Raw genomic sequence first — 25,012 nt, forward strand, 5'->3', positions numbered from 1 at the left:
CTGCCTTTACGCAGATTAAGGCAGAGAAGCAGACAAATGTGTCGGATATGCTACAGACCCCATACAGTAGAAAATATTCACACAAGAGCAAGACTACTGTTAGCAAAAAGAAATATGGTAGCGCTTTATGTAGGTCAATGATGATCTCTGGACCGTTCGAAATATATCCAATTGTACATGAGCACCCTAATGCACAGCTAGCTACTTTCCACGTCTCCAGTAGCAATGTAGAGGAGGATCTATCTCGTCCTTTCATGACTGTTCTCGAAGGCTGATCAGGCAGATACCAGACACTATATCAAAGGCTTGGTCCGTATTTCTTTGCTTTTGCAGAAAGCTTAGTACGCCATATTATTCTAGCATAGTGGCTTGAGCTACCTTTGTCTCCTGCTCCAAACAACAATACCGTTTTATGTGCTATAAATAGGCGACCAGCATTGCAGACAATGCATGAATTAATCAGTGGCATATTTAGCTCCTGAACCACCCTGCGGCAACACTCGTAGAGCCCTACTAGCTCAGAGCAACAATGGTTATTACTAGCATACGCGTCATAGTTGGAATTATAGGTATCCTCTCTCTGCAAACTATGACCCTGACTCATTCAACTTCGCCTCTGAATATGACACCACCACCTCGTCTTTTTCTTTCAGGATCTGCAGTCTGCGTGCTCCTCTATGCAGTCCCAGCGTACATGACTACATCCTGAACTAACATGATTGAAACGGCATGATGCCGTATCGCTAACGATATCTGTGATTTTGTTTTCCAGATTGACATTTAAGAGAGTCATCAAGGAGGCCAGTGTAGGAGAATTCTCATGCTTACCATATATCCTAGCTCTTTTCAGCGCCCTCACATGGGGCTGGTATGGCTTTCCAGTTGTGAGCAATGGGTGGGAGAACCTGTCACTCTTCGGTACCTGCGCTATCGGAGTGCTCTTTGAGTTCTCATTCATCATCATATACATATGGTATGCACCAAGAGAGAAAAAGGTAAGCAACTTCTGATGAGAGCCTGTTAAGTTCAATTAGAATCCTAATTAAAACTTCTGAGTTTGCTGAATGCTACTATATATTCCAAGTTTCTCTTGCTACTTTCACAATCATACTATAATTTGCATCCTGGAACAAAATGATCAGTTATTAGAAAGATACAAATGTTGGTTGTAAAGATTGGAACAAAATGCTGCGTAGAAAGTTAAAAGCCCTGCAGAAGTTTGTGGGTTTGAAAAAAGTTCGAATTATATATGCACGAACTGATCAATGATACTTAACATTACCTTGCAGAAGTTTGTTGTGCTAACGGTATCTCTGATTCTGGCAATCCTCTGCATGATTGTATCTTTCTCAATCTTTACATTCCACACGCACCATATGCGCAAGCTATTTGTTGGCAGTATTGGTATAATAACTTCCATGTCGATGTACAGTGCTCCGCTTGTAGCTGTGGTGAGTACTATCAGTTATAACAGAACCACTGGTATCTTTTTTAAATAACAAAATAACAGATTATAGATAATTACCAGACTGCATGACAAAACTATATAGCAATCACCTGATATTAACCAGTAATTTGTATTATTAAAAAATCTAGCCCACATTCTAATCTAATTAAGGGATGCTTCTGATATACCAAATTACTACAGAAGGAAATGAATTTAGATATAAAGGGCCAAATTCAAAACGGAAAAAAAGTTTCTAATTGATGCACTGGAGGGCATTTTACTGGTCCATCCTCTACTAATTGTTTCTTTGTACTCCCAAAATTGCAGAAACAAGTTATGAAGACGAAAAGTGTGGAGTTCATGCCTTTCTATTTGTCGCTATTTTCCTTATTAACCAGTTTCATGTGGACGCTGTATGGGGTCCTAGGAAGGGATCCCTATCTCACGGTAAGTATGAATTCAGGCTTTGCATCAATCAATGTACGTTGTCATGTGATTCTTGTGGCTTTGTTCGGCACCATTGTTGTCAAACTGAGTTACCGACTATTATTGTTCTGAAGGCACCAAACAGCGTCGGGTGTTTTACTGGAATCCTTCAGTTGGTTGTGTACTGCATTTACAGCAGATGCAAGGAGCCACCCAAAGCACTCAATGATATTGAGCAGGTAATAATCAACTTGGACGTGGCAACTAGTCGTCGTGAAGACACAAATGGATGTAGCCTTAACTCGAAGGCTTGATCTTTTCATAAGAAGCTGCCTTGTTGTAAATCTGCAATTCTAGCCAAATTGCACTATTCGGGTAGCAGCAGTTACCTATTTGTGAACTGCTTTGAAGTTATTTCCCTTGGTGCATCCTCACAGCGCAAGCGCTGTATTTGTAAAGCTAGTTTCCTCAAAGAAATCAATGAGCATAGCACCTGCAATCAGATTTCCCACTCCTTCCCTTCGCTTAATTATAAAAAGACAGGATGTCTCGTGTATCCGGTCAGATATCAGCTGACTGCAAATATAGTACTCTATCGCTATGTGATGATTACTGGTGTCTGATAGAGGAAAACCTGTCAAATTAACAATCCATAATAATATGATGTGGACATTGTAGGCATGACATTTTAAACTGAAGACGGGGAAAGACTGTTGTTCATCTAAATTAGAACTGTTGGTCACCTACTAAATGATGAGAGGCACCCACATTTGATATTTTAAATTAATTTAGGACCTTGAGCTGTCAAGAAATTTTCACAATTAAGGCATTAGAGTAGTATTATTTTTAGGCTTTTAGTTCCTTTGAACCTTGTGCAACCATTCTGGCCTTTTAGGCGAACGGCAGGGCGGCACCTACCTACTTTTATATTAAAGAAAAGAGGGGATATATATATATATATAGAAAAAATCCATTCTACACGTATAGCTACTCTCACCATCAGTATACCATCATACCTATGTTCACGTACTCATTTATCACTTTGAGTATGTTTATATACTTATTCTAAGATACTTCAAAGTGATATATACGAAAAATTTCAAAAGTAACCCTATTTTTTAAATATATATTATTATACATTAGTACTAGTATATAAAATTGAGTATGTCCACATACTCTATGTATGATTACGTATCTAAAGTATATACCATTACAGATGGTCTAGTATGATCATATGCACCTTATACATACCTTTCGTTGGATCAGATACGCCCTACATCATGAGATACACATGTAGAAGTAACTACAAGTACGTGTAGAATGGATTTTTCCATATATATATGTGTGTGTACAGGTGCGGGTACACGGACACGGAGTATAGGTCCAAAATGAAAACGAAAATTATATATTAGAAACTATATATACTCAGCCAATAGTTAAACATGGTCTGAATTCTACTTCCGCCTTAAGCATGACCATGTGTAATTCTTCCCTGAAGTGAAATCTCCACCTGCCAAGAGATACAGTTCCATTTTCGAAAATGATGGGAGTGTTGCGATGACACCACACTTTGGACCAACATGCGACCATGACAATTTCAAACAAATAAAGGACTCCCAAATTTCCGACGCAAATCATATGTAATCATGTTTGAATTTGCAACCGTCATTTTGGTTTAATATATCCAAATTAAATATGTGTGGATTATGGTGGTGGCGGCGGTGATGAGTTAATAAGGCTCCCATGTTTATCTAGAGGAGTTATCCTAACATAACAAATTAAACATGGAGTAGTGTGCACAAAACAATCTCTCTTTTTATACGGGTCTGGTACACGTGTGCACCGGCACCTGTACCTGGCTTCTGGAACATGATATACGTAAAGCAGCAGAATATTGAAAACGCCATCTGGGCCTTAGCATCTAAAGAAATGAATGGCTCGTATTCACTTGAGGGTACAATGGAAAAAGCTTATTAGCTTTTGCAGCATAATGACTCGTGCAAAATGAGAAAGCATAAGCATCAAACAGACTCGCCTGCAGCTCTGTATCTGTAGTATCAATGACGACTAAGCCAAGATCAATTTAATTATTTAGCTTCCCCCCCTCTAAACCATGAGGCATGAGACATGCATGGAGAGGAACAACGGTCATAACTGCCGACAGTCCCGCGATGGATCTGCCATCCATGAGGAATTGAGGACTGAGGAGAGGCAGGTTCATTCACCTGTTTATCCAGCCACACTACCCGTCCCTACCGACGACGGTGAAAGAGACGAGGGTGTGGTGTCATCTGTTGGATATGATTCTCACCATATACGGATTCCGGACTGGTTCCTAGCTGAGAACTGAGAGCCGCACGTTAAGTTCTCATGCGCAATGATCCTCCAGATTACAAACAGCACGGCTTGCTTGGATGTGACGTTGGGAATTTCGTACGCAGCGATTCTGCTGGACACGAGAAACAAAACCTGTGGCGTAGATACGAAGCGCATCTGTTACGGAACACGCTGATGAGAGAATGAAGCAGCCAATGCAACAGCATCGATCTGTTCAGAATAAGTGATGAATTTGTCCCCAACAACAGCATCAGTTCTTCTAGGATAATGATGGGACCCTTCACTCGCTATGCTAGCTCCATGCAGTGGTAGACGACGACGTAAGCTTCGATCTCTTACCGTCTTCATTCAGGTCTACAAATTAAGACCCTATTTGGATACGAAGTATTTTTGAAGTATTGGATAAATACCACAGTTTTACAAAATACTTTAATTTATAAAAGCTTATGGGTGTTTGGATGCAACAAACTTTGTGGTTTTAAAAACCGTAGTATTGTCAAAATCGTTGTCTTTCTGGAGTTTAAGAAACTCCACTCCAGACCTCTTTTTTCTAAACCGTAGTTTTGCACCTCTTTGCCTTATAAAACTACAGTTTTGTGATACTATAGTTTTCTAAAAACCCAACATCCAAACAGACCCTAAAGGGTTAATATTCCTACCATGCATACATGTCACGATTGGCTGTTCAAAAGTTGTACATAGCGTAGCGCATCTCTTCATGATCGAGCAGACAACCAACACCCTGCTTTAAAATGCCAGACGTATACTAGGGGCACCTTTGCAAAAGTTATGCTCATTGTCATAGCATGCTGCGATCATCCAACACTATATTCTGTTTTGGATGATCCACAATGCGCTATGGATGGGAAAGACCGCTGTTGCTAGCTGCTGCCATCAAGTTCGATATATTATTTTTTTTATAGAATCTAGCTAAGAAAAAGTGGAATCATGCAAAGACTTCACGGCTAACATCTTTATATTTGCAAGTGTTATATTACATGCAATACTGCACAAAGGGCCATCTCTTAAATGGCTCGTAAATCACCGTGGTTCCATTATTGATCAGGAACCGTGCAAGATAAATTTTTAGTTAGTCAATTGCTATTTTAGATACTCAATGATGATGGATGGTATATTTTTGAAACAATAACCATAGTACTTTTTCTAAAAAATACTTTTTGAAAATATTAAATTTCAAATATTTTTGGACAAAACAATTAGTTGAAATACTCACGGTCCATATTTGAACCATCTGAGATGTAACATTTTTGTCCCTGCTATTATTCTTATTTAAATAAGGGAGCTATCCCTAACTGTTCCAAATAAAAACCGTTGGAGATATTACCCCTCATGAATTTTCTTTGGACCGTAAAGGACTAGAAAGCCAGGATCGGGCTGCTTTGCGGCGCCTTGCTAGATGGGTCAATTGTAGCTTGGTGTTGTTCTACTGACCATAAGTTTGGGCTGTAGAGACAGTTGCAGTCCTTGCGTTACTCTTTGCAGTCCAAATTAAATGTTGTATGTATCTTTACAAAAATTACTAAATACAGATAGATATACGTGAAATGAGAGAACATGATCCAGAAGGAATGGAAGTTAGAATAATGTTTACATCATGATGGAAGATGGAAAAAATAAGTGTTTCAGCTTTAAATTAATCCGTAGATAAATCATGACCATGACGAACAGTACACAGGTTAAAGCGTGTTGTGCGTCTTCTGTATATATCTTTTTTCTGGCACCTGTGCGTATTTATAGGAAGGAACCGTTAAGAGTTTTGACGTCCCAGAAACCAAGTCGTTTAGCGCATGTCCCGCGCCCGAAGCCTGAGCCCAGCCTGGCGAGGCGAGCGAGCGCACGCCGTGTTCTTCCTTCTTCCTCTCAGAGTCGGAGAGCATCCAATTATTTAAATTGGATTTCCTCCACCTCCACTGGCAAGATAGGACGTATCTTTGAGATTTTATTAGAATTTATTTAGATTTACGTGGTGGGTTTTTCGTTAATAGGTCCAAATATTCCAACACATCATCAGTGGTGAAAGACTCTGTCAGTGGATTTTGTCAGGGTAACACGAACAGAAGCAGTCAGATCAGATGAGCACGCCATGACTTGGTCAGAGAGATAGAGTAGAGCGATGGGAGGCAAGAGTGTCAGCAGGAGGCTGGTTGGGTCACCTGTATGACGCGGATGACGGTTGCCGCCAGCGACGCCGAGGAGCATAGCGGCTACGATAGCCTGCGGCGTGGAGGTCGTGGCCGGTGGCACGGTCTTCGGCTCTTCGCAATGGCACCACGGCCGCGTGATCACCGGCCCCGCGCTGCGCCGACATCACTTCCCTTCTACCTCGCACTGGCAGTCTGCCACTGCCGAGGAAAATGTCAAAATGGAGGCGGTGGCAGCGAGCCAGCGACTCGTCTCGTCTACTGGTCTGCCGTCTTCGGTGCTTGCGAGGCGGAGGGGATCAGGCGCCGCGGGTCGTCCCGCGCTGTTCCTCCACTCTCGGCTCGACACCGCATCGCTGACGCCCATCGCCGCGGGAGCCACGCCCGTCTCCGCGTCCGCGTCCGCGACCGCGAGGAGGGAGGCGTGAGCGCGGGGACGAACGGGAGAGCTTCCCCCGCCGGGCCGGCTTCGATTCGGGCGGCTGGTACAGGTGTTCGGGGCTAGGCGCAGAGGGTAGAGACGAGGCGCTCGTGGCCGGAGAGGGCTCGCCGGCGACCTCGAGCGAGGGACGTGGGGCCGCGGCTGCGAGCGCAGGGAGGTGGTGTCGTAATGGCGTTCTACCGCGCTCGGGAAGGCTCTAGAAACGCTGGATGCTGTGTCGGCTTTTGGACAGTCCGATCAAAATCAGACGGCTGGAAAAACGAGGTGACGTGTCTTCATGAGTCCATTTTTTTGAACAACTTGAGCAGGTGCTCTGCCTTCATGAGTCGTCGCCGAGAAGAATCAGGAGCCCTGACTCGTGGATGAGAACGTGCGCAATCGGAGAGCGCATTGCCGTCTTCAGCGACGCGGAGCCGCGGAGGCGGTTTCGATGCATTGACTTCCGCGATCCGGGAAGAGACGAAGACGTGCTTGCTACGGACAAAGCCGCCGCCATGGTCGACCGATCTCGCGAGCTTCAAACGCACGGATGGCCGGTGAGGGCTCGGCTTGGGTCTCGTCGTCAGGCCCTTGGCTCCCTACTGCGCAAATTAGAGGAGTGGAGAGGTGGCTACATGAGCTGCGAGCGACCGTGTCTTTGAGCTTCCAGCTGCGGTCTCAGGTGGGTGGCCGGCGTCAGCAGCAATCGCCGGCGGACGGGCCGGAACGGGAGCAGATGCGAACCAGCAGTCTATTTGTAAAATTGGAATGCAAACCAGGGGGTTTTTTGATAAAAACTAGGGTATATATGTAAATATTCTGATCGCGACTACGAAACGCGATCCCGAATTAGGGGTTTATTTGAAAAACGTAGGGGTATATATAAATATTTGGATCGCAGCGAGGGTCATTTTGTAAATACTGGTGCCCGGCGACACGGTACACCCGGCGAGCTCGCGCTGCCGCCGGCGACTTCCGCTAGCCCCGCCGGCCGCCGACATGCGCTCCCAGATCCTGCGTCAAGCCCACGCGACCCAGCAGATTGCTTGGAGACCCCTCGCTCGTTGCCGCCGCCTTTCACAGACCGATCTCCTCATCAGATGCCGCGAGCAGCTGCGCGCCGGCGCGTCGCACGCAGGCTGCCGCAGCCAGTGCCTCCGACGACAGTTTTGAGACGGAGACGCGCGTGTCCACGGTACAGATGAAGCCGCAGTATCCGTCCTCCAAGCACAAGCAATCGTCCATCGTCCATCCTTCAGACGCGAAGCAAGGACGATGAAGGGCGCCCAACATGTTCATCGTCTTCAGTTTTTCACATAAACTAGCTCGTCTGATTGCTGATTTTTCATCCTCATCACGAAGCCACGAGATCCAATCGTGCAGTGCGGAAAAGGCATATAGACTTCTCAGCTCGCAAATCCCCATTGAAAATCTGCTCCAAAATCGTAAAACACTGCAGCACAGAGAGGCTGCAGCAGTGTAGTCTGAAAACTCTGAAGTCTGAACCAGTAGTCGTTTTAGCATCTTCAGCAACACAAGTTGCGGAGGGATAGAGGATGCTTCCCTGCTGTTCCGGCCCTCTCCAATCCCTCTGAAGCTGGCCTTCACCGTCTCCCTCGCCGTCTCCTTCTCCTTCCTCGTTGATCCGAAGCCGCGTGATCCAACCATACAATCAATAATCGGGACAGCCGGCATATAAACTGTTCCAATTCCAACTGCTCAGCTCGCGAATCTCCATTGCAGACAGAGCAGCGGAGAGGTTGCAGCATTGCAGTTGCAGGGAGGGGTCGTCTGTGCCCGGCAACCATACCACCAGCACTCCAGCAGCAGCAGCAGCCCTTTTAACATGTTCAGTAGCAGAAAGCGGCAGAGGATGCTGCACCCGCGGTTCCGGCCTCCTGCCCTCCTGTCGCTCAAGCTTGCATTCGCTGTCGCCCTCGCCGTCTCCTGCTGCGCCACCTCCCCCTCCGCGGCCCACGCACCAGCCAGGCCCTCGCCGCCCGCGGAGGTCCCGCGGCTTCGCTCTTGCCTCCGGTTCATCTCCCCAGCCAGCCACGCGACTTCAAAGGTCTCTTCTTGGCGGCCACATCCCGGAAGGTTCTTCTTGGAGGCCGCCATGCAGGTGCGGCGGAGGTGGATGAGTTGATGATGTGGCCGCAGGCGCCGGTCATGGAGCTCACGCGGCTCGCTGTCGATGGCCGGCTGCGGCAGCAACCGCCGGCGGACGGCCCGGAGCAGGAGTTGACGCAGCCCAACGGCCAATTTGTAAGTGGGATGCAGAACAGGGGGCTATTTGATAAATGCCGGGGTGTATTTGCGAATATTAGGATCGCGACTATTAATTGTGATCCGAATTAGGGGTGTAAGTGAAAACATGTAGGAGTATATATGAAAATATTCGGATCCAAACGGGGGGTATTTTGCAAACATTGGTGCCCGTCGATATGGTACTCCCGGCGAGCTCGCGCTGCCGTCGGCGACCTCCGCTAGCCCCGCGGGCCGCCACCATGCGCCCAACCGGCCCCGTCGGCGACCTCCCCCTTTGGATTCAACGCGTCCAACCGCTGCTCCAGATCGGGCCCCGCGCTGCCGCCGCCGCTCGCCCGCTCATGGACGACGGACCTGCTGCCGCGGCTGCGCCGGCGCGTCGAGCGAAGGCGCGCGGTGCCCACACGCTGCCGCTGTCCAAGCTCCGTGTTGAAACGACTGGAGACACGCATGTTCGCGGGGCGGATCAAGAGGCACCATATCCGGCTCCGAGTGCCTGATGGAGACCGCCACACGGGGAAAAAACAAAAAAAGCTCCGTGAGCACTTGTTGCCGGGTTCGCAATTCCCGGTTATTGTTTATTTCCATCCGAATTGTCCAGATGACCAGAATCGCCATAGGTTTCCTGCAGAGGTCCGGTTGCTCAACCATTTGAGCACGTCCGAGTGGCTCCGTTCCAGGCCATCTGCTGTCCGAAGGCAATTTCGGAGGAGTAAACATTTTGTTTTAGAGGACAATTGTGATCCAAAGCAGAAACAAATACTCTACTAGGTAATTCTGCCAATCTTCCCCCGTTAACACCGGCAAAAACGCAGACCGCAGCAAGGCAAGAAGGCAACGCTTTGACACTTGTGACAACGTATGGTTTCCTTCCACGCGCCAAGACGTAGCAGTGCCCCTCTTTTGCTTCAGTTTCAGAAGAACATGAATAAAGGGACAAATCAACCGATTCTTTCATCCTTTCGTTTCCCTTTCTTTGTGAGACATCCAAGAGCAGCACTTGAAAAATAAAAGAAATTAGAGTGTCATCATAGGAAGTCCGACACCTTATCTTCATCTCAGTGTCTTTATAAATCATAACAGATGCTCTGATATGCCTGCAGGTCCAGTAAAAAGGGATCAGAATTAAGCATGAAAGTTTTATATTGACTCTTGAAGAAACAACGGTTGGATCTATTTTTTTAGGTTGATGCCGGAGAATATACGGAAGATTTGTTTGCATTATCTTGCATTTTCAACACTCACTGATCACCGTGGGAGATCCTACCATAGTAGCTTGAGTGCTAGCTTTGTCTCATAATTTAAGCAACGGCTGTATCACTATATAAATGACAGCAGTGGTGCACATCTGACTCCCGGCCAGAAGTAGGCACAGGAAAATTCTCAATAACGCACAGGCCAGGGTGTTATTTCGGTGAAATAAAAATTGAATCTTTTATTCTCCTTCTGAGCTCGAATGATATCCACAAATCAAAGCAACAGCAACTTAAAATACGAAGGAATACATTATCAGAGCTCACAGCATTTCGATACATACAGGGAATTCATGTTTTTTGCGCTGCGCCTGTACAATCAACTAACGATGCACCCTTTCATGTGGCAAAACTTCCATTACAAAAGCAAAAACTTCGTGCAACACACACACACACAAAAAGAAAATATTTATATATATGAATACATAAAGATGCAAAAATCCCAAGACATCTGTCAATTTCAGCACCGACGACAAATAGCTTCTGCGACCCAGCCAAGAGGAACTTCTATAGCTATTTTCTCTAAATTAAGGCCTATTGCTGTACACATACATGGCTTTTACAATTAACTGCTGCTCATTGGTAAGTAGGGGAAGTGCATTACCGGTAAAATTTGGACATGTCAGGTCCAACCTTAACCATAACTCTTTTGCTAAATTTGCTAGCATCAGGTACGTCCCATCCAAGTCAAACTCAGCCAAAATGACGCCAGTGCATCAAAGCTAGACATGATGTCTCAAAATATGTTGGCTTTGGAGTAGATGGACATCCAAGTGATCTGATGAGCTCTACAACAGGCAAGACCTTGAACTTTGTTGGTGAATTCCTGGCAATATTATCCACCTTATGCTCATAGATCTTCCCATTCTTATCCAACTTGTACTCTGAGGTGCCATCAAAGCGGCCATTGCCCTCCCATGGAACTCTAGGGATGCCATGGACAATCCATCGAATCATGATTACATTGTCAACAGGCTGCCATATGCTGAAAATGTCAATCCACACTGCCTTGAAGAAAATTTGGCCGGTAAACCGCAGTGCCCGAAATATTCTTTTGTAATTGCCAATGCCCTTGAAATTATTGAGAGGATCTTTGAACACAATATCATCTCTGGGGACAGTAAAAGATATGTTAGCACAGAAAAAGTATTGAACAATAAGCCTGCAGAGATGAATATGCCAGGCTATATAAAAATCTTCACTGGTGCCTAAGCACGTGCCCTAATCAACTACTATACAATACTGTCAAGAACATAAGAAATTGCCAAAAAAAATCCACATTTGCTGACTCAGCAAACATCATAACCAATTCAGGAATCTCCTGTGTGCCATAGCTGACAAAATTACATAGGCTTGCAATTCATAATATGACAACATTAACAAGCTTCTTGGTACCAGGAATAAGTAGCTCATAGCAGTGCTATGAAGTAAAAGTGATCTCACTGTGGGTATTTCCCTCACAGTTTTCAGTCAAAAAATGTTATGAGACTAAGGAATACTGTCAGTATCAGGAAAAACTAATAAGTAGCATGTAGCAATGTTATAGGACTAAGGAATATGAGAGCCAGCAGAAGCACACTGGGGGCAGAACAGCACCACCAGATAAGATAGTTTTAAGTTTATTCTGGTAGTTTGATAGGAATTACCTTGAGTGTTTGATACTTTTAAGATTCAGGGTCTTAATGTAGCTGGTTTGTGTAGATTTGGTTGTTAGGAAGAAGCTGGAATTTGTATAAGAAATTAATCACGAAATGGCAATTAAACAAAGTGATCTACCTATCTATCTCTCTGCCTTTGCCTATGTCCCACTAACCGCACCCCTTTTTACCTCTCCGTCCCGGCTGCTCTGTTTCTTGTCATTTTGCTCTGTTTCTTTGTTGCAAAATAATGGACAGGATGTGCAATATTTTCCTAGGTAAAACTAGGAAGTGATTACAACAAATCTCTCCAGCAATCCTGATGGATTCAGAGTTCAGACCCTTTCTTTCATGAACCAGAAGGAGAACTCCCTGTCTTTGTATGAAGGAGTGAGAATAAAGTCTAAATCAACAAACCCTCACACCCTGGCCAACCAAAGAGTTGAACTAATCGTTTCACTGACATAAACACTGACCTTAACTTCAATAGTGAACAAACAGTCTTCCACAGACCAAATATAAGAAAATGAGGATGGAAAAAATTAGCCGATCTGGATGCATGTCCTTTCTTGGTTATGTGGGTTGTTACCTTTCAATCTTCTGTGTCCCTATTAATTGAACTATAATTATATGGAAGAAAGGAAAAAACAGAGTTGAAAGAAAGATTATATTCATCCAGTAAATTTTAATGTGTTATATTCAATTATGTCCTCCATAACAATTTTACACACTTGAAATTTCTATAGGTGTTACTTAATTATTGAGTGAATGGGGTCGCCTTATGCCAACCAGATAAGGATTTCACTTCATAGGCCAAACATATTAGTTTCTTTTCAAGTGAAAGGTTATATACTAATTCCTGATTACGCCTGGTGTCTTATAGAAGATTTACAACCTCGATAAATTACTTACAACATGGAATGGAGTCAAATTTCTAGATCCAGAGATGGTCATCCCTTCATCACAAGGAATCGGATATCTTTCCCTGGTCTGATTTTTAAACAAATTGCCTGATTGCAATGACTTCATATGTATACCTACAAGGTTACAATTTTGAATTCTCGGATTGGCTATATATGAACTAGAGACTAAAAGCTTGCAATTCCACTGCCAGTGTACAGTCTGCTTATTGGTTGCAATAAGGTGGAAAATATGGTATATTTGCATATATCACTCGTATGAAAAAGCTCATGCTTGATATTCTAGCAGTTCATGCAGGCAATTGACTGGAACTGGAGAAGTACCCAGGCTAATGGTACTTATAACCAAACCAGGCAAGCTTAATGGATAACCATAGTGGGCCAATTTGATCAAAGCAAAAGCAACCATGCATCTTTAAGAGACAATATGCTCGTCTTACTTCAACCACAACCAGGACGAGCACCAAGCCTATATTTGCCAGCAGCAGATAGCAAGGTCATGTAACTTTCATCTATGGCTGGTTGTACAAGGCCTGCAAATATTAAAACTACATAATTTGACAACTTCGACCTATGAGCATCTCGACAAACCACAAATCTTCACCATTTGCTCCCTAATTCCTCTAGGCGAAGCAGATGGTACTAAAGAAAAAAGAATCAATCTTACCGCACCTTTCCTGCCTCAATAGAACATACAAAAAAAAATGGATGGACCATCCACCATAATTCACCGCAATTGTCTCTGGAAGCAGCTTGAGATAAGGAAAATATAGAGGGGGGAAATCGCACGAACCGGTAGATGTCGAAGCTGGGTTCCCGGTAAAACACGACGGGGAGCTCCTCCCGCAGCTTGCGGATGGCGTCCCCCATGTTCACGTAATACTGCTTCTTGGCCTCCTCGCCGTCCTCGTCACCCCGTCGCCATCCCTCCTCCGGATCCGGTGGACGCTCGGACGGCTCGTCCGGTGCGGAGAACAGCGGCGGCGGGAGCCTCCTCTCCCGCACCGGGTCCGACACTCTAATCACAATCTTCTCTTTCTTCCCCGCCCCATTGGCCTCCTCCTCCTCCTTCACGGGGCCGCCGGGCGCCGCGGCGGATACTATGAGGCGTCCGCCGCGGCAGCTCTGAGGGATGGCGGCGGCGGCCGGGAGCCGGACGCCGGCGAGGTTGGGGAGCTGGACCAGGAGGCCCATGTGAGTGTGAGCGAGGGTGCCTTTTCCCCTCTCCTTTTTCTTTTTGTGGATATGGGTTTGTGGACTGGGATATTCTTCTTCAGAAAGTACAGTACATTTTGTCAAGTGAAATGGTATTTTCTATCTGAATATTCTCCCTATCTCGTGTTCCTTGGATTTCATGCTCCTGATTTTAAAAGCCTTACTAGACATTGTTTCGTACTCTGTGCTATGAGAAATATATCCATTCTCTAAAAAGCTATTTTTAGTTAGAAAAGTGATTTACAAGGTAATGAAATAAGAATAAAAAAGTTTTCTTTTTTTTAGGAAAAGGAAAGATAAATTTAGCCAGGAACTCAACTCAGCCCAAGCCTTAGTCAAACATGGGCCTAGTTAAGTTTAGCTGAAAGTCCAACCCAAATAGCTACTAGCCTTGGGCCGTACTAATCCTCTATTTGAAAAGGCTGCCTTTTGGGCCTAGAATACCAACGGCGCCAAAGCATTTGGCAATGCGTGCTGACTGCTGAACTGAACTATACGAATTCTGTTCTCTAACACCAGTATTTCGGCAGTGTTGAAAAATCAAAATAAGCCATGCATTCGAGTTCAGATGTTGAAAAAATTCAGGGCGATGCAGATTCATAGTTGGAACCGTTCTCTACCTTTCCTAAATAACACAAATACCGCATCCAATGAATTTTTTCCTGCTATATGGAATTAATTGTCAAATAAATTAGGCTTGCAACGATATTCATTCCTTGGTGCCACACTGCTTGGTAATAGCTTATTAATTCTAATTTCATGAAGAATTCTGGTCAGTCTGCCACCTAGATAAAACTCACATGAACCGAGAGTTCCCCCAAACACTTCACATTGCACATAAAACTCTTAAAAAGAGTAATTTGAATGTTGCCTCACGCGAAGTGCTTGAAGGGAACTCATGGTACACCGAACATTGTCCAATGCTGGCATGCTAGCTGCACCTCTTTGGTATCTATTATTCGTACTAGGTACTTGGTGACACCAAGAGTTCCCCCAAACACTTCACAAGAGCCCTTAAGCCAATGCAAGGCCTGATGAAGTGCTTGTAGGGAACTCCTGGTAGCACCAAATGACAAATGTGGACTGGCGTTAACTCATCTCGCACGGCACATGACCAACTTCTAGTAAATGATCAGTGGTACCGAGAGTTCCCCCAAACACTTCACAAAAGCTCTCAAAGCAGTGCCTTGTGAAGTGCTTGTAGGGAACTCCTGGGCACAACGACCAAAACCAAATTCTTTGCCCTAGTCTTTATTATCATATGCTGGTCTATTATTAGCATTTCCAAAGCACACACTGACCTTGCACAAATTGCTGCTTGCCACCCAGAGTCCCCCCCCCCCCCCCCCAAACACTTCACTATACATGTGCACAGCTTCATCTGGCCCCATGCACAACACAAACATGCAAACAGTAGTGCCACGAAACGAGCTGTAGGCTACTGTCATACTGTATATGTGTGAAGTAGTTTGAGGAGAACTCCAGGTGGCAACCAACCAATTAGGACTCTTACTTACTCCGATCCACCTCCCGTGGACCCTTGTTTGATCTGTGGTGATGATCTGAGAGCAGCTGCTGGCTGCTATTTATAAGTCTAGCTCGACTGACGAAGATCAGTAGGCTTCTGATGCCGCCTGCACGTGGACTTGGCGCAAACGGATGGAGTTAACTTGGCAGTGCACCTGGCCGTGATGAGGCCTAGGTTAACTAGAAAGCTGCAGGAGCGTGAAGGGCATCTCTTGGTCCATCTTCGTGTGTGAGCTCCGAATCGCAGAAAGCCGCATGGGCCTAAAAGCGCCCAGCGTGCAAATTCCCTTATCTCCATCAGAGCGCTGGCTGTTTGGCGTCGTCGTCGCTGGGTTTCTGCCCACGCACATTTCTTTCAGCTCAACGACATGTAGCATTGTAGCGGATAGATCATCTTGTTCAACATGTGTTGATCTGATCATCACATTGGTCTGTTCTGTGGCCGGACGGCTGGGTGCAAAAGCTTATGTCAGTAGCAAGGTAGGCTAGAACACATGAATGTGAGGTGGATGGAAATGCTAGATATATGTGATTGCCGTGTGCGAATGTTTGGTTTCAGTCATTCAGATGTAACTAGGCATTCGATCGATAAATGCATTGCTTATTATCTGTGCTAGCCTATCAACCCGTGCTCCCCTACAGGCTAATTAGATGTGCGGACTAATTAAAATTAATATAAAAATAAGGCTTATAGCTAATAATTATAATTATCTATCCCACACCCTCTTTCATCTATTAAATATTCTAACACATACTGTAAAATACATATTTATTATTATCTAGTTGTAATTGATTTTATTTTGCAGCACACCTCCATGTATGTTTGATATATATTTTAATTGAACTATTTGTTTGTGAATTTATATTCTTATCTCTGCCATCGTACATGAATACATGGTGACACATCTCGTGGGTAGTATTTTTATATAATAAACAATAACATAAATAATATATTAATAATGATAGAAATGGTAATTTAGAATTTTATATTGATGCACTTTAATATTTTGTTATAGTGATATAATTTAGATTCAGATTTAGAGGTTACTTAACTTTTAATAATGATATAATTGTATAATTTATATGTAAATTTAGTGATTATTTGCATTATGTTTATAATGGCATAGGTGGATAATTTACACAAAGATTAGGGGGTTACTTTAAATTTTTTTATAATGGCAGAGGTGGGTAATTTAGATACATGTATAAAGGTTACTTAGTCTATTTTTATAATGGTAGAGGTGGGTAATTTATTAGGAAAGATAATAGAACCAATGAATATTATGATTAGAGTTGTCGGATTGATGGCCGGTTTCTGATTTTTGTTAGAATTTTTAGAATTTCTCTATTTCTTTAAGTTTCCATCTAAAATTCTAGTAGCTTCACGTGGAGGCTTAAAAAGGCCTATAGTAAGATGTACATGGATATAAGCTTGTGCTCTAATGCATCGTTTATCTTGACGAAGCAACTAGCAAATTTAGTTATAAAGGCAGACAAGAAATTCATTTGTTACTGCCCTAAGTTTCATGATGCATGTCCTGCAGATGTCAGAAGCTAAAAGGGCTGAGACAGTCTTTTCTTCTCCATCTACTGTTGATGGCATGAATTGTTATTTTTTTATTGGGATATGTTATGCATAACTAGTAACTTTGTTAATTTTAAAATCTGCCAAACTGTTCATACAGTAAGTGTGCGTGCGTGTATGTATGCTTTTGCATTGTGTTTTAAAAAAAAAGTTGGGAAGCAACAGAAAGGCAAGGGGGGAAAGGTAATTGGAGACTGCACCATGCAAGAGAATCAAATGACTCATATTCCCAAATCCCAAAAGTTCAAACCATATACCCCGATGCAAAAGCTAAACAGGGACGTCCAGGTTCAATGTACGTGATCCCTTCCCATGACTACTGCAAGACATCTCAAACCTCCACACGACGAGGTTCAATAAATACATGCATGAGTATAGGTAAGAAAAAAAGTATTTTTCATCCCTTAAATATTGCAAAAGTGTAACATTCATTCCTTATATTTTATTCGGTGCAAATTAACCTCTTAACTAACTTAAACTGGTGCATTTATCATCCCCACATTAGTTTAACAATTGTTAATGGTGGAGCCCACAGAGGCATAAATCGGTGAGCCTTGGGTTCAGTGGTCGTTTTCGAAGTTAATGTGTTATGTGACGCAACTCGTGATGCACAAATCTTTTCAGCACAAGCTTGGTTGCTTTGAACAACTCGAGGAAAGAAGAACGCCGAGGATCACCGGCTCTGATATCAGCTTGTCCGATCCTGAAGATGATCAGACAAGGAACAGGGTAAGAATGAGGAAATACAGCAAGGACAGATCGCACAAGTAGGAGTTTAGACGATGATACTAGCTTTAATAGGGAAAATTCCATCAGATACAGATGAAGATCGAGAGCCTGATCTTCCCTATCTAAGAACAAGTATTCTCTTTCTTGCTTGTGTTTCTCAAGTGTTGCTCGGCTTTATAGCCCAAAATGGAAGAAGTGCCATCTTCAGCTGTCAGAGTTGTTGCAAACAGAATGAAAAGTAACAGTAGTTGTGGACCATGCTAACAGAGTTGTTGAGCATCGTTAGATGGTAAACGGAAGGCTGAAGGGGGATCTTGATCGTCCATTCTCCATGGGTGGTTGACGACTATGTCGTTGCCTCAGTCTTCGTCTTCAGTTGGAACAGCTTCATCAATGTTGCGGCCATTATCGTCAGGCTATTGGGGCGGATCCAGGAAATAAAGATAGGAGGGCTGTGTTATGGACGGGCTGTATCATGGACCGGGCTGCTATGCGAGCCCAGTGGGCCGGGAGATGAAGGCGGTGGAGGGCAACATACAAATGGAGAAGAGAACGGAAGGGGAAGGCATCGAACCAGAAATCAGAAAGGCATTGGCCTTCTTCATGCGACTTCTCTCTGAACCTATCCCATATTCTTGCTCCTCCCCAACCTGTATCTCTTATTCTCCTCCAATTACCCCCAAATTGTATCCAATCTGTGCACATTTTACTATGAATCATTGAGTTGAGCAGTGAAGGATCATAACATTCTGACCATAATAAATGAGATCATCTTCTACCTCCATCCCCCATTTTTCATTTATGATGTCTAAAAATTAGAGGGAGGGCTGAGGGGATCTATGGACTCCCAGGCAGTAAGAGGGGCTCCCCCCCCCCCCCCCCTGTAGATCCGCCACTTATTCGGTATTGGCAAGCCTGACAACCGCTCCGGCCTCCCTTCTCATGCTCGGCCTGGCAACCAACATTGCTGTTCCTAAAATACAAAGGCATGCCAGCCCAAAAAATAAAAATAAATACAAAGGCATGCAACCAGACTCCATGGGCTCCGCGGAAGGTCACACCAGAGAAATATGCTGGCCACCATGCCATTTTATACTTCTGTAAGCAAATCTCCGAGCTATGAGGCCTTGGATTGCGAACGAAAGAAACGGTATTTGGCTAGACTTATGTTTGGAGCAAATGGATCGACATTATTGTATTCTTTGATGATTTGGGTGAAAAAGGGACAACGCAGATAGATAGGCATTAGCTGCAGAAAGGCATGGATACAAGAAAATAGAATTCAAAAAATGGAATTAGCACGCGCTTGCTACATGCATCATCCCTAGATCCAAGGTATCTCCAGTTCTCCACTCAACCATTATGCAGCTACAGCCTACAGTCCTCCTACACAGTATACACTTGCCGAAATCACGAATATTGTTACAGAACTCCCAAAAACAGATCCTCTCAGTCCAACCAATCACTACCTCAGATACTTCAGATTTCGGGTGCACTGACCACACCTGTCAAACGGATCAACCTACGCGAGATTATCGCCGACTCCACGTTGCAAACCAACGCCACGTCGACATCAGCAGACACATCGCCGTCTCTCCCCTAAAGCTCGGTCGCTGTCGGTCACGCTCGCCTCTTGCTGTCTCCACTCTCCCGTCCCAGTCCCGCCCGCTCCCTCTCGAGCTCCTCTGCTCTAGTGCTCTGCAGTCCGCGCCGCTCGGCGCTGGTGCATGGGTTCGAGCCCGATGTGGTGGTCAGCGTCGCCGCCGTCGCCGTGGGGCCGCGGCGCGGGGAAATGGTGGGCGCTGGGAGGGCCGCTGGCGGTGAAGGCCGTCGGGTTCCTGCTCCTCGCCGGCCTCTTGTTCCGCGTGCTCTGCTCCTTCCCGTCCTCGCGGGCACCGGCGCTGCAGATCACCGAAGGTGCGGGATTTACTCCCCCAGCTGTTTTAAGGGTTGCTAGTTGTTACCCTGACGTTGAATCTTAGGGTTTAACACCTTTGGTGGTCTTGGGATTGTGGGATTTGGGGGGTCTTTGCTCTTGTATTTCTGAATCTTGATGTCGTTTCCAGAGAAAAAAAAAGAATCTTGATGGCAAAGGTGGCGTTTTTTCTAGGGGTTTAATGCTAATGTAGCACATCCTGAACTTCTGAAGAAAAGAAATTGGGTCTTTATTGTGGGGGATCAAATTATTAGATGAAGAGTTTATTGTAGCTTGATCCCATTTCATCGGTGATGTGAATTGTTATGTACCGCAATTTATTATTAGGAAATGTCAAAAGGCTGGAGCTGTTAGTCTGCTGTTTGGGTACTCTTATGTTCTTCGCTGCTGTAAATCTGAATATTTTCCCTTTGCTAATTCAGAATGGAAATTTGAAATACTAGGATTTAGTGGAGATCTCGGTGTTCGCCGTACCTAGAAAGGGAGTGGAGTGGTTTGGCAATTTGGCCTCAATTCTCGTAAAATGAAGTGTTCTTTATTCTCTGTACGTTGACAATGCTCCCACCTGGCCACCTGCAATCATGGATTTGAGTTAAAAATAGTTCTTCGACCGTTTGAGAACTAGGAGCTATATTTGTTTTCTCCTGCCTATGCATTTCTTGATTCCAATTGATTCCCGACAAGTGGGATGCTCCCCCACCTGTTTCCTCAAAAAAAAAATTGATTAGCGTTCATGTAGGTAGATTTTAGCTCTTGCTTTAGTAATTGGATCAGAGAAGAAACAGAAGGAAGCAGTGCGTTTTGGTCTTTGCCAAGATTTTCTGAAAAGTTAATACTGCTGATGATATTTTGCTGAACACTCTTCTTTATGGGCGTAGTCATATGAAGTTCAAAATGGCATCTAACATGAAATTCACTTAAATATATTGAATTTCCTAATTAAAAGTGTCTGCTGATTCTTGAGTTTTCATTTTAAAAAAAACAAGGGTGCCGGAGCTCTACTTTTCATTAACATGAAAAAAGGAAACAAGATAACATGAATTAGTAAAAAGAATACAAAAAGGCCAGAAGAAATTGCTGAGGCTGATTGATGAACAGAGAGAGCTATTGTGTCTCTACTACTTCAAGCAGTCCTTTTGTGTGACATCCTCCCTCATCCGGTGCATAATGTGAAAGTTATCAAGCTTCTTTTTGAAAAAAAAGAATCATTGTATTTCTTTCCATCCATAGATTCATCTTAAACAATCACTCCATTGAAAGCTCTCATTTTTTTTCTTGCTTAATTGCCTGTTTTCTTTCTCTAACCAGTCCATCAAATATAATTCCTCCTGTTGATTTTTTTTTATTTCTGTAGTCGAAGGCCATCCAACTTCTACCAGATTCCAGGATAGCCTGGGGAAAAGGCAATATTTTTTACAAATGTTCCACTCCTTCATTGTTGGCAGCAGCTTTTCCACAAATCGGCCCATGCGACTGGCCTCATATGGTTAAGTTGTTTGCCGTTAGAATTCTATCATGCCTTAATAAGCATTCAAACAAAAAACCCAACACGTTTGTTTCTTTTTCATCTTCCAGATTTGAGTAATGCCAGAATTGATCATCTGTACTGTCCTATACCAATGTTTTCTTTGCCAAACACTGTCCATCAGGCGTCCACTTCCTTCAGGTAGTCTGCAACTCTGCATTGGTGGCACTTCTCGACACCCTTATCCAGTGCTATTTTCCAATTGTTTGCATGCTATTTTTTTCTATCGCATTGCCAATTTGATGAGGCTCCCTGATACATCTCTTGGTGCCTTGTTTTGTTTCCCAATTTTGCTCTTCTATCATCATGCACATGGCACGTCAACAACCTTTAGAGGCATAAAAAAAGCATCATGTCAATCTTGCCAGTAGGCACATTGGATCATCAATCCCTGGGTTTCCTGTGATCTGTCCATTAGAAAGCTTCACCTGCTCGTCTAGGTTCTGTATTGCTTGTTTACATTTCTGCAATCATGGTAAATGAGAATTGAGGACAGCGACCAAGTTAACTATAGTTGCTGTACAAACATGGCACCATAGATGTTACTTGTCTTGTTAAACTTTCATAAGTTAGGTCATTGCTGTTCTACCTACTGTGCTGAGACTCTGTAATAGTTTTAGCCTGTGTGCATGCTTGGAGAGACTAGGATGATCTTATTCCATTGTGCTTGTGCATTAAAACATGGGACCAACTACCTTGGTTGAATATCCTTATTTCCATGAAACATTTTAGCATCGTGAGTTCCCGACATAAAAAATGTTCCTTGATCCTTCTGTTTATTCACTCTTACCAACTTTTGCCTGTGAAAATGAGGTTGAGCTTTATAAACTGCCAACATTATAGGCCATAGGCAAGCGCCCTCTAGTCACAACTCACAAGTTTCATTTTGTAGATTGACATAGTTTTGAAATCTAATTTTTGACATGTTTTGGAGTCCTAATAAAGTTTTCATAATGTGAAAGTATCTTGACAATTCAATTTGCCGGTCTATCTTTTTTATATTCCCAGACAGTGATAAAGGACAATTTTGTACAAGGTGTTGTTGATCTATATTTAAGTAGTTCAATTGAATGCTTTCTAGGATGGCATTTTATTTGTAACTGAATGTAGTATATTACACCTGTTATATATTACAAGTACAGGGTTACCAAGTTTTATAACCATGAAAGGAGAAGCAATATGAGTAAACTTAAATGTTTTATTCATTCTTGTTCTTGTTTCTAGTATCTTATGTGAGGTGTTATGTGTGTAGGAAAATGTAATCTTTTCAATGGGGAATGGATACCAAAGCCCTCTGGCCCATCCTATACAAATGCAAGCTGTCGATTTATTGACGATCATCAGAATTGCATGATGAACGGTAGACCTGATAAGGGATATCTACAATGGAAGTGGAAACCTTATGGATGCGATCTTCCACCATTTAACGCTGTCAGATTTCTAGATTCAATGAGAAACAGAGCTTGGGGCCTGATTGGTGACTCCATTCTTCGTAACCAAGTTCAATCATTGCTATGCCTTCTGTCTAAGGTATAAATGCTACCAACTTTACTTTCGCATTCTCACATGATGCAGTACCTGACCGTCCATTGACCATAATGTTCCTCTATATATGTACCATATGTCTATGTTTGAATGTGATGGGAACTTCCACAAAAGTTACTTTTTTCCCTTCCGAAGCTACACTCTGAAATATTAGATATTATGTTTTCTTAAGTCTATCAGATATGGTGTTTAGCTTTTATCAAGTACTCTGATACACGACACTAAAGTAAAGGTCTTGTGGCCATATTTTTACTGGAATAGTGGGAACTCATTTGTTCATTAATCTATGAGTACTGCTAGTCATGCTCCTTCACAATGTTGCCAAAATTGGGACTATTCACTTCTTGCTGCCGGGTTTTGCTATTTTAATTCCTTACCTGATAGAATATGATGTTGGGAGGGAAATTCCCTGATGCTCTAATCTATATTCCATAAGGAAAATTTATGGGATTGTTTTAGTTTTTTTTTTCTTTTGGCTTTTCACTAGCAGTGCTATATCATGCTCAGGAGATCTGCTTGCTGTTTGTTTAGGCTGAAGAACCTGTTGAGGTTTACCATGATAAGGAATACAAACACAGGAGATGGCACTTCCAATCCTACAACTTCACAGTGTCACTCGTCTGGGCTCCTTTCCTCATAAAATCTGATGTTTTTGAGAATGAGAATGGCCTATCTACCTCTGAAATCCAGCTCCACCTTGACATACTTGATGCTAGCTGGACAAGTCAGTATGAGAGTTTTGATTATATTATTATTTCCGGCGGACAATGGTTTCTTAAGACTGCAGTCTACTGGGAGAATGGTGCAGTGGTGGGCTGTCATTATTGTCGAAACAAGAACCTGATTGAACTTGGCTTTGAGCACCTGTATCGTAAAACTCTGCAAAAGGTTTTCAGCTTCATCATTTCAGAAAAACACAAGCCAGTTATATTCTTCAGGACCTGGTCGCCCGATCACTTCGAGAATGGTGAGTGGTTCAATGGAGGATCTTGTAATAAGGTGGCGCCATACAAGAAGAGAGAGTACCGGGAGAGGTACAACGAACATGTCATGAGGGACATCGAACTTAAAGAGTTTAACAAGGCTGAAGCTGCATTGAGGGGTTCCGGGGATGTGGAGAGACTGAAGCTCATGGATACTTACAGCCTCTCCACCTTGAGACCAGACGGCCATGTTGGGCCTTACCGAACACCCTATCCGTTCGCAAAGGACAGCAAGAACGCTGTATCCGTTCAGAACGATTGTTTGCACTGGTGTGTGCCAGGGCCTATTGATGCGTGGAATGATCTTGTTATGAAGATGGCACTGGATCGATGAACGCACTGGATTTAGATGGTGTGCTCTTCGGCCATGATACCACGTTGTAGAGTTTACTGGATGCAGAATCAGGTTCCCACCAGCAGTGGTACTTCACAGCAGCAAAGTGGAGAGGACAAGGCAGTAAATTGCTTATACAGTTATACTGGTAAAAGTGTGTATGTTTTTGGTTCAAAGATACTGGTTTGTAGCAACAAATAGCTAAGTGGTTAACCCTGTATATGCTTAATTGCAATCTGCAAGATGTGTATTTTGTTTCCATGTTGTAGACTGGGCTTCTGCTGCCGGTTATTTTCAGTGGCCTTATAGAAGTAATCCTTGTTTAACTGGTGGTGCTACTGCTGTCAATGCATGGGCACGCACTTGTGATAGTATCACAAAGTCTGATATCCCTTCGTAAAACTAGCTTAATCTTACCAACTCTGAGAAATGCCAGATGCTACCCTGCAGGCTGCCTTTTCATATCTACCGACTATGCCTGTAATCCGCCCTTCAGGCTTGAGCAAGGCATGGTGGTCCCGTGTTTCAGCTCCAAACGTTGCTCCTTCAGAAACATGTTAACAAAAGAAATTCGATCTAAATTTATCAAGTGTTTACTGTCGCATGGCAAAAACTAAGCAATAATATAATGAGAGCATGTTCTGGCATGCAACAATTAACCAGAAACATCTTTTCAGGTCAAAGTAGCAATTTCAGAAACACAAGGTTTTTCCCCTCATCATAACAAGTTAAACGACGACAATATAATTGTTGCATAACATT

At 43.6% G+C, this 25,012-nt stretch overlaps 3 protein-coding genes across 5 annotated transcripts; 2 read left to right on the top strand and 1 right to left on the bottom strand.

The window, feature by feature from the left end:
- Nucleotides 1-425: 425 nt before the first annotated feature.
- LOC112886512 (bidirectional sugar transporter SWEET3a-like) lies at nt 426-2,387 on the top strand. The gene is made up of 6 exons (XM_025952430.1): nt 426-569; nt 654-690; nt 773-995; nt 1,290-1,451; nt 1,775-1,894; nt 2,008-2,387. The coding sequence occupies exons 1-6, from the start codon at nt 530-532 to the stop codon at nt 2,185-2,187; spliced, it is 762 nt and encodes a 253-aa protein (XP_025808215.1). The 5' UTR covers nt 426-529; the 3' UTR covers nt 2,188-2,387.
- An 8,160-nt stretch (nt 2,388-10,547) lies between these two features.
- LOC112887830 lies at nt 10,548-14,124 on the bottom strand. The gene is made up of 2 exons (XM_025954099.1): nt 13,665-14,124; nt 10,548-11,425 (listed from the first exon to the last, which is right to left on the bottom strand). The coding sequence occupies exons 1-2, from the start codon at nt 14,063-14,065 to the stop codon at nt 11,008-11,010; spliced, it is 819 nt and encodes a 272-aa protein (XP_025809884.1). The 5' UTR covers nt 14,066-14,124; the 3' UTR covers nt 10,548-11,007.
- A 5,362-nt stretch (nt 14,125-19,486) lies between these two features.
- Nucleotides 19,487-24,652, top strand: LOC112884101 (protein trichome birefringence-like 25). 3 transcript variants are annotated; one of them, XM_025949429.1, is made up of 5 exons: nt 19,722-19,844; nt 21,218-21,349; nt 21,439-21,529; nt 22,641-22,918; nt 23,465-24,652. In XM_025949429.1, the coding sequence occupies exons 3-5, from the start codon at nt 21,448-21,450 to the stop codon at nt 24,248-24,250; spliced, it is 1,146 nt and encodes a 381-aa protein (XP_025805214.1). In that variant the 5' UTR covers nt 19,722-19,844; nt 21,218-21,349; nt 21,439-21,447; the 3' UTR covers nt 24,251-24,652. The 3 variants fall into 3 exon arrangements, with proteins under 3 accessions (XP_025805212.1, XP_025805214.1, XP_025805213.1); XM_025949428.1 differs by having other exon boundaries at nt 21,218-21,529; XM_025949427.1 differs by lacking the exons at nt 21,218-21,349; nt 21,439-21,529 and having other exon boundaries at nt 19,487-19,844.
- The last annotated feature ends 360 nt before the right edge of the window (nt 24,653-25,012 follow it).

The sequence above is a fragment of the Panicum hallii genome, chromosome 3 (assembly GCF_002211085.1).
Source record: "Panicum hallii strain FIL2 chromosome 3, PHallii_v3.1, whole genome shotgun sequence".
Lineage (NCBI taxonomy): Eukaryota > Viridiplantae > Streptophyta > Magnoliopsida > Poales > Poaceae > Panicum > Panicum hallii.

Coding starts and splice junctions, on each gene's coding strand:
- LOC112886512 (XM_025952430.1), top strand. CDS start 530: ATGGTTATTACTAGCATACGCGTCATAGTTGGAATTATAG. Junction 996..1,289: donor ATGCACCAAGAGAGAAAAAG/GTAAGCAACTTC, acceptor ATTACCTTGCAG/AAGTTTGTTGTGCTAACGGT. Junction 1,452..1,774: donor GTGCTCCGCTTGTAGCTGTG/GTGAGTACTATC, acceptor CCAAAATTGCAG/AAACAAGTTATGAAGACGAA.
- LOC112887830 (XM_025954099.1), bottom strand. CDS start 14,065: ATGGGCCTCCTGGTCCAGCTCCCCAACCTCGCCGGCGTCCGGCTCCCG. Junction 11,426..13,664: donor CCCAGCTTCGACATCTACCG/GTTCGTGCGATT, acceptor TACTGTCCCCAG/AGATGATATTGTGTTCAAAG.
- LOC112884101 (XM_025949427.1), top strand. CDS start 19,655: ATGGGTTCGAGCCCGATGTGGTGGTCAGCGTCGCCGCCGTCGCCGTGG. Junction 19,845..22,640: donor GGCGCTGCAGATCACCGAAG/GTGCGGGATTTA, acceptor TTATGTGTGTAG/GAAAATGTAATCTTTTCAAT. Junction 22,919..23,464: donor TGCTATGCCTTCTGTCTAAG/GTATAAATGCTA, acceptor CTGTTTGTTTAG/GCTGAAGAACCTGTTGAGGT.